General features: G+C 39.9%; 1 protein-coding gene across 2 annotated transcripts in view; it reads left to right on the top strand.

Moving 5' to 3' along the window:
• rassf5 (Ras association domain family member 5) overlaps positions 1-9,271 on the top strand; it is a 69,352-nt gene extending 60,081 nt beyond the window's left edge. For both annotated transcript variants that reach the window (XM_066672773.1, XM_066672774.1), the window contains 4 exons: positions 2,247-2,357; positions 4,076-4,358; positions 4,560-4,675; positions 5,716-9,271. In XM_066672773.1, coding sequence (XP_066528870.1) covers positions 2,247-2,357; positions 4,076-4,358; positions 4,560-4,675; positions 5,716-5,868 — 663 coding nt within the window. In that variant the 3' untranslated portion in view covers positions 5,869-9,271. The remainder of the gene's footprint in view (positions 1-2,246; positions 2,358-4,075; positions 4,359-4,559; positions 4,676-5,715) is intronic.

The following is a 9,271-nucleotide window of genomic DNA, read 5'->3' as shown; positions in this document are numbered from 1 at the left end:
ATATGCCTTGAAACTGATATGTTTCAGGGTCACACTTCAAACAAAGGGCTTTGAATGCGTTGTGAAACAACGGCAAGACGGTGGCACAAAGGACCAAAAACAAAAGCCACAATTATTAGATTTACTCCCTTAATAAACTCTCATAACCATTGTATTATCTTAGTTTAATGTGGTTTTAATGTGTTATGGCCCTTTATTTCATAACAAGCAAAAAAACACATGTGACACCTGCAAAATTTAAGGTGGAAGAGGTCATTTTGAACAAATAAAAACAATATCCTCTGAAATCTGCTTCACACCACAGAGAGTTAGAAGTCGGGGATAATAAATAGATTCAACCAGCCTAAAAGAGCACAGGTCACGCCCTTATTAGTTGAGCTGCATTGGCTACCCTTAGCTGCTCGCATCAAATTTAAATCACTAATGATGGCCTTCAGAGTATTCACTGGTTCTGCTCCCATCTTCCTCAATAGACTCTTAAAACCATACGTTAGCGCCCGCCCTCTCCGTTTATCAAATGCTGGTGGAACGAGCTTCCAAGCACCATCAGAGCAACAGAAACCCTCTCTGCATTCAAGAACTCCTTGAAGACCCAGCTCTTCCGAGAGTATCTCTTGCACTGAAAGTCTTTCTTTAATGCACTTATTACTTCCTGTGGCATATTGCACTCAGTGTAAGGTCATTTGTATAAATGGTGCTGTAGTTTGAATGTTAGATCCTCTTTTGTAAGTCGCTTTGGATAAAAGCATCTGCCAAATGCATAAATGTAAACGTAAATAAATGTGGAGAGCTGTTGAAGGCATGATGCCCTAATTATAACCACATTAAACACTGGAAGCTCTGATGAACACAAAAAGCAAAGCAAAACACTTGTATGTGTGTGTGTTGAAGTTGGGAGGGCCTCGAAAATATTGTCATGGGGAGAATGCAGTGAACGTTTGCGAACCACTGCCTTAAACTAAGTTGAATTTTTAAATTTGATTTGCATTTTCAGACCTCGTTATCTGCTGTAAGCTGGAAATTTACATAGTGTAGGTCACATATCTAAAAACAGTAGTTGGATCAAACTTCAGCTCAGTTACTCAGTTATTGGAAACAGTGCTGGGCACTCAGTCATACAACACAAGACCTATCAACCAATAACTGAAAGCCAGAGTAACAGTTCAAAACCCTGTGTGAGATCACTGGGGAAATCTGGCATTAGTCAAAGAGTCTGACTCAAATGTCCCTGAAATTATCTAGAAATGGACAACAATAACAATAAGGGGGTCCTGCCCGGATGTCCATTTGTGTCCATCTACATGTAACCACACGTGAATGGACGCAAAGCCTGGAGGGTTTTCATGACTTATGATGATCTTTGTTTCTATGCACACCAAGCTACACACACACACACACACACACACACACACACACACACACACACACAAACCTGAAGCTCAGCATGAATAGAGACCTCTGCCAGAGTGAAGGGATCTGAAGGGAAAGCTGGGGTTGGCACTGGCATTTACATATGTATATACACACACACACACACACACACACACACACAGTCCCCTGTGATTTTAGATCAGTAAAAGCAGCTTATGTGTCCCTGCTTGATCCATCTGTGACACAGCAGCCTGCACTGCTTTCACGTTCAACTGATCTACTTTTAATAGTCGCTAAGACTAATAAAACCCACTGCTTCTGCTGTAATAAACCTGATGTAGCACGAACACAGAGAGAAGTACACACCCTCGTTACAGTTAGACCGTAACACAATTATTTATATAAACATATTTGGCCTTCTATCTTGCAGTTAAGTTTGGTCAAACATTTTGGTTAAAGAAGTGTTGCCACAAATCTATTTAAACAGTCTGCTGTTTTATTTAAGAAGCCTATTAGTTGAATGTTCTTGACGTGGGATTGTATTGTATCCCAAAGGAACCTTAAAAGCACTGTATACGAATTATACCCAATACACAATGAAATTGTACAATTTTAATAAAAATGTCTGCACACTGTGAAGGACTGGCGCCCCCTCCAGGGTGTGTTCCTGCCTTGCGCCCAGTGATTCCGGGTAGACTCCGGACCCACCGCGACCCTGAACTGGATAAGGGTTACAAACAATGAATGAATGAATAAATGAATGAATTTTGCATGTTCCCTTACCATTTGTAAGTAAAGACTTGTGTAAAGTAAAGATTTGTGAAGCCAGTAATCAATATTAAAGGACTCTTTTTTTGTCTCTTACTCTGTTTCAGAACACCACTAAAGTGGATGAAGAGGAGAACACAAAGGACCTTTCTGAGGAAGAGATTAAGGCAAAGATCGAGGAGTACAACTCCAAAATTTCTGAAAATGGAATGAAGCTAGTGAGTGCACAATTTCCCACCCACCCCCATGTGATAATCTGAATCTAAACCCATGGCTGTGTTCACACAGCAGATAAAAGAACAGACACAGATCTGTTTACACCTTTACACTGTCTGTTTAATGTGAACTATATCCAACATTAGTCAGAAAAGATCTCATAACCGCACCCATATGTGCAAAATACAGGGGTTGGACAATGAAAGTGAAACCTGGTTTTAGACCACAATAATTTATTAGTCTGGTGTAGGGCCTCCTTTTGCGGCCGATACAGCATCAGTTCGTCTTGGGAATGACATACACAAGTCCTGCACAGTGGTCAGAGGGATTTGAAGCCATTCTTCTTGCAGGATAGTGGCCAGGTCGCTACGTGATGCTGGTGGAGGAAAACGTTTCCTGACTCGCTCCTCCAAAACACCCCAAAGTGGCTCAATAATATTTAGATCTGGTGACTGTGCAGGCCATGGGAGATGTTCAACTTCACTTTCATGTTCATCAAACCAATCTTTCACCAGTCTTGCTGTGTGTATTGGTGCATTGTCGTCCTGATACACGGCACCACCTTCAGGACACAATGTTTGAACCATTGGATGCACATGGTCTTACTGGTGCAGTGTGGAGTTAATGAAGATTGTCCACCAGGCTGCTCCAATTTAGCCATGAACCCTCCCACACTACAATGACAGGGGTTTCACTTTCATTGTCCAACCCCTGTACATTCCTCACTGTTGTCCATCTTTCCTTCCCAGCACTGTGAAATTATGGGAGATATCTAGACGGATTAACATAAAGTCATGAGTCATGACATGCCATGAGTATGAGTGGATTTCAGTTTTAAATATTACTAAATATCCCAGTCACATTCAAGGTGTTTTTCTGCTGTTTACACTGTAGCACAAATGACACATCTCTGTCAAATATAAAGAAAAAGATCTGATTTGGGCCAATCTCCACCTGTTGTGTGAACATATCCTACGAGTTTTAGCTGAATTTAAGGGAACCTAGCTTTCCACTTCCGTACCAAATGGCCCTGGAAATCATATGTGATCACAATGTGTTAAATCACATTTAGCAACTAGAGCTGGACGATACGGGCAAAATTTATAACCCGATATATTTCTTACGATATAAATCTATATGAACAATAAAAAAAGCCCCAGAAAAACTGCCAAGAACATGACATCATCATCAAATCACATCCTCTTGGCTTTTTCCATATTAATATTATTTAAACTCATTTTTAAATTGAGTGCTGAACTGATGACAGCGCCCTCTAATGACCGTCATTCAGTGACAGATGCTGTAAATAATGTGTATTGAAATATTGAGAATGTGCTTAAAAATCATAGCATTGTTATTGAAACATTTTATATTCTGATTATATGTTGATACTGAACTATTGTCCTTCCCTGTTAGCAACATAAATATATTTTTTTATCTTGTTTGGAGCATTTGTTTAACACTACAATATTCATATAATCTTCACAAAATACAGTATGTGATGCTTATAAATTAAAAAAAAAGCATATTTTCAAATCTCACTCAATAGAAGTAACAAAATATTTCTTTAAAACTGATGTTCATTCAAATTTCTATTAAAATAATAGACTTTTCTGATCATTTGGTGTATTGTTGCTACATTTTTTAACGGAGTACCTCCTACAGTCGAATCTGTACTCTGTACACTTTTTAAAATCATTGTTCTTCTGTTCTTTTTCAGGCTGAAGATGGCACTTACACAGGCTTTATCAAGGTCCATCTGAACCTGCGGCGACCGGTCACTGTGCTGTCCGTGGATGGGAAGAGCCCAGACTGGAGTCCAGCTGCTGACGGTCCAGAGAAACACAATTCCTTCTACATGCCCACGGACACAGTCAAGCAGCTTCACGTCAGCAGCATCAACACGGTCAATGAGGTGATCCAGGGCCTGCTCACGAAGTACACGGTAAAGGACAATCCACGCAAGTTTGCCCTCTACAGGCGGACGCACAAGGATGGCCAGGGTAAGCAGCTGTGTGTGTGTGTGTGTGAGAGAGAGAGAGTCTGTCTACGTCAGTGTAGGTGTGTCTACACTTTAAGCATGACCAATTATGAAAGTGAAGAAACTCTGTGACTAATATATTGTATGTCTGTTGGGTGTGGATTTTAATTTTCTGTCTGAAATACAGCACAACACTGATGTACATGTTTCTCTCTCGTGTTAGATCTCCTCCAGAAGCTGGCGGGCTCTGAGCACCCACTTTATCTCCGTCTGGTGTCTGGTCCGGATCTGGAGAACCTTTCTTTCGTCCTCAAAGAAAATGAGACTGGGGAAGTGGAGGTGTGTTAACTAACAGTGCTATGTATTCTAAATAAAAACAAGAGATAGGATAAAGGTATTGACAAATGACAAAGTAAACATTTGAATGTAAATTTCCCAGTCACACATTCAATAACTCCATTTACATTTGCAATTTCATAGACTTCTGTTGACATTTCATTTACACTGAGATTTGAATGCTGTGAGGAAAATTATTTCATTTAAAATAACGAGGGTGGTCTTGGCCCCGCCCTGACAGGTTGGTTGACAGTTGGGGAGGTATAGGGAAATGAAAATGCAGTCTGCTGTTTCATTTTCACAAGCATTTTGAAAGTAGGGGCTAATAGTGTTAGCGCAAAGTGTAGAGGTGCTGTTTCCCTTTCAGCGTTTGAATGTTGACACCTTTCTAGCACGGTTTTGAGTTTGAAAATTATATTTCAAACTCACTGTCTCTGAATGCAAATGCATATTAACATTTTAATGATCATTTGCCGTGCAGTTGTTGCACGGTCACATGGAACACTTTAATTAAAAATTCTGAAATGCATTTTCATTGTAAATGGAATAACTGAATTTAAGCTTTCGTTTTGAGACTAAACCTAAATGTATTAAAGGGAAATTTAAATTAAAACTTTGGATGACATTTCCACATGAAATATTATATTTTTATTTAATTCTTTTTATTGAAAATGCTATGTTTCCATAGTGTATTTACCTATTTATTACAGTTGTGTGGGAATGTATTAATGCTATTAATGGGTTGTTAACAGCTGTTGCGAGGCTGGGGCGTCTTGACAAAGCATTCCATGAAAATGCCATTCCACATAAATAAAATCATAGTGTTACATTTAGAGTGCAGTTTTAAAAGCAGTGAAATCATCTTCACTGAGTTCAAACAGCACTTTCAATGATGATTTTAAAAATATTCAATTATATTATTGGTTTTAAACTAGAAAAGTTGTCGTTTGCTTGTTTCTAAAAGTCAGAAATCACCTCTAGGGTCTCCACATATCGACAATGAACTGAATGCTTTAATGCATTTCTCTCTTTCTGATATTTAGTGGCATGCATTCTCCGTTCCTGAGCTTCAGAACTTCCTGGCTATCCTGCAGAAAGAGGAGAGTGATCGAGTGAAACAAGTGCAGCAGCGCTACCAAACTTACAAGAACAAGCTCTTAGAGGCTCTACGAGAGGTCCAGAGCAAGCCCGGCTAGTGATGGGTCCTCTCTGTTCACTGAGATCAGAGCACAGCTGGCGTCGCAGCCTCACCCACGGACTCCTAAAACTCATCAACAGACTCAAAAACCTCCACTCAGGACTCTCTAAAAGCCCACGGCGCACCTCCACTCACCTCACCACAAGCTCTGAACCCGGACTGGAGAGGTGGTGGTAGGAGAATGGCAGGACAGAAAAAACCGAGTGTGGGGAAACCAATCAAATCAAAAGCAGTCTCTCAGGAGACGAACAGCACACAAGAGAGTGTGTTACTGACTGACGTGGTTTCACTGTTTGAAAGAGATTTAATTCCTTTGCTTGTTTGTGTTTAAGTCAGCTTTTCACGTTTCTTTACGATGCTGCTGCTATCGCTGCTACTGCAAGTGTTACTTAAAGCATGACTCTCTCGATCTTTCTCTGTGCTAGCAGCTCACATGCTTCTTTATCCAGGACGAGGGGAAGAGACGTGTGAGTCGCTCACCTTTTAAGGCTAAGGACTGTCCACGGAGGTTAACAAAAGTTAATTGAGAAAATCCAGGTCGAACCCATAGATCACATGCTGGTTTAAAAAAAAAATCAATACTCTGTCATTCACTCACTTTACTGTATACTCTCTACTTCTGGGAAGCTCTTACCTAATAACATTGTGAACGTACTGTATCTCAGCTGATATCTCACCCTCCTGGGAGGAATCACCACATCATTCGACGTAGGCATCCCTCAGTCATGATTACACCGCCCAAATCAATAGAAACCCTCTTCTTTAGAAGAATGACCATGTGTCTTTTTTTTTAAAAAAAAGTCTCATTAAAGGTTCGATAGATGATTTTTAGGCACCAACCACTGTATATCATCCATATAAACATGCATGTGTACATTCGAAACAAACAAAAAAAAAAAAAGATCTGGGATGATTTTCTCCAGCCTAATGTATTTAAATGCATGTCCTGACGCAGATGGTTTTTTAAAAATCCTACAGAAATGTGAATCAGCTTTTAACATTCGTGTAGACTGTTACAAAAGAGCATTTCGTGTTTGAGAGTAGTCAAAGAAAGGGAATGTTTCGTCTGTTCTGGTGTGGTATGAAAGCGATTGGAAGCTCCCAGCCTCAGCTCTGCACCTACCACTCGACAAACATCTCCTCTGATCTGTAATGAAATCATGAAGGGAATAAGAAAAGGGCATTTATTAATAGAGAATATAACAGCGACAGGTCAGAGGGCTAATCAGGCTTATTTCGCAGATGACCTCAAAGTAGGAATGCTGTTTCTGGGTCAGTAAACTCTGAACGATCACTGGATTAGGAACACCTACCTTGTATCTTCACTCACTGTCCATTTTATCAGCTTCACTGACCACACAGGACTTTGTAGTTTTACAGTTACAGGCTGTAGTCCCTCTCTTTCTCTGCATACTTTCTTACCCCAGGGTGAAATGATTAGAAATGATTACAGGACTACAGCCTGTAATTGTAGAACTATAAAGTCCTGTGTGGTCAGTGGAGCTGATAGAATGGACAGTGAATGTAGATACAATGTAGGTGTTCCTAATCCAGTGATCGTTAAGTGTAGGGGAATATATATATAAAAGGAGAGTCCTCTATTATATCTGTATCTGATTCCAAGTTCAGCGCTTCGTCTGTGGGAGAATTGTGAGATATGACCTAGCTTGTGCAAAGAGATGCTGCGGATTGTCTTTCATAAGCTGAGAAACACCATAGTGGATAATACACCAAAGTTAATCCAGACATATACCCCTAGTATTTTTATTTTAATCTTCCCATCCTGGGGCCATAGGGGATATGTCTGACGATGTAAATCATGTGTATTGTAGAGACTTCTATATGATTTTGCACACCAACATAGGCCACCAAGTGGTCAGCCGGTATATATAATAATCCTGATTTTCTGTGATGAGGGCGTGAGAGGCTTTAGTATTTTCCCCTCATTTCTTTTTTTGAAAAAAAAAAAAAAAACAAACAAACAAAAAAAAGCCTTTTAAGGAAGTTTTTCATGTCGCTTTAAAGTGTGTATGCTTCTTAAGCACTGGTTATGTGCAGCAGGATGTGTGTGTCATTACATTCAGTCTGTGACACTGTAGGTGGTTCATCACAATGTCTATGGTCATATAGATGTTATATTAGAAAGCACAGAAAGGAAGAGGTCTAATGAGTGGATTCTAACTATTTAAATTGTGCCGTCTGATAATGACACCTGTGTTTTATCCTTCTTTCACCCAATGCAGAAGCACATTCAAACTCATTAGAAGCCAGGGACAATCCAAACAGACTGCTGTTCTTGTGTAAATATCACCACAGTGAATGTCAGGAAGGGGCTTTTTAGTCTGGGTTTGGACAAGGCTAAGGTTTTTACCAAACAGTCCAATAACCTGCGTTTAATAAAAGGAAATCTCCAGTGATTTTCAACCCAATCTCTACGTGCAGCCATTGTAGCACAGACAGGTAAAAACATATTAACTTGCATGCAATTTATTTGTGAATAATGAGAGCTGAAGTCAAAACTGTCCTCTGGATGTGTAGCTCCACTTCAGTTAGCATGATGCTAGTCACCTAAACATAACTGGGCAGTTAGCGTTCTCTCCTTGGAAGGTCAAAAGTAGACGTAACGCTTCTCAGAAGAAGAATCAGGTGATTGGAGGGATCATAGCTAACAGCAGGGATTAACAGTTAAAAGAATTGTGGACAAAACTGGATGAGAAAAATGTTCATCCAAAATTATGTTGAAAATTGCTGGAGTATGTCTTTAATATGCCTCAAATGAACACTGTAACAGTTAATTTAACACTGTATTAGATGAAAGACATATGATAGGAACCAATGACCAGAAAACTCACATATCTGCACCACTCTTTGCCCCTGTGCTGCCCTAAGTGTTCTGCCACTGTATGGGTCTGCCACCTGGTGGATGGGAGGTTTGACACCCAGCCACAAGCAGAACGAAAATAAAGTAGTCTGTGTGTTTGTGTTGAGGCTGCTGCTCTTTTATGGCCATGTTCCTGCTGGCAGTGCCTTTTGTCTGCGTGTGGCCTGACTTGAATGTGCATATATGATATATGCCGTGTATGTCTGCCCCAGTAGCCCCATATATCCAGAGACTAGAATACAAAAATAGAGGCAGGAACCTGGTGCTTTTAAACATGACAGGACTCCCAGGTCCCTGTGGGACTCTGAGGATAAATGCGTAAGAGCGAAAGAGAAAGAGTGAGTGATTGTTTTAGTGTGTGTTGTGTTTAATTTAATTTATGATACATTTTTCTTCGTGTGTATATTTTGGGGTTGTGGACAAATCAATGCTGTCTGGCAATCTTTGTTTTGAAGAGTCATATATGTATAGCATCTCTAAAGTTGTAAAAATACTGAAGAATGATAAATAAAAAAAGTCA

Source organism: Hoplias malabaricus, chromosome 5 (genome assembly GCF_029633855.1).
Source record: "Hoplias malabaricus isolate fHopMal1 chromosome 5, fHopMal1.hap1, whole genome shotgun sequence".
Classification (NCBI taxonomy): domain Eukaryota; kingdom Metazoa; phylum Chordata; class Actinopteri; order Characiformes; family Erythrinidae; genus Hoplias; species Hoplias malabaricus.
Note: the sequence above shows the minus strand (reverse complement) of the source record. Positions and strands in the feature narration are given on the sequence as shown.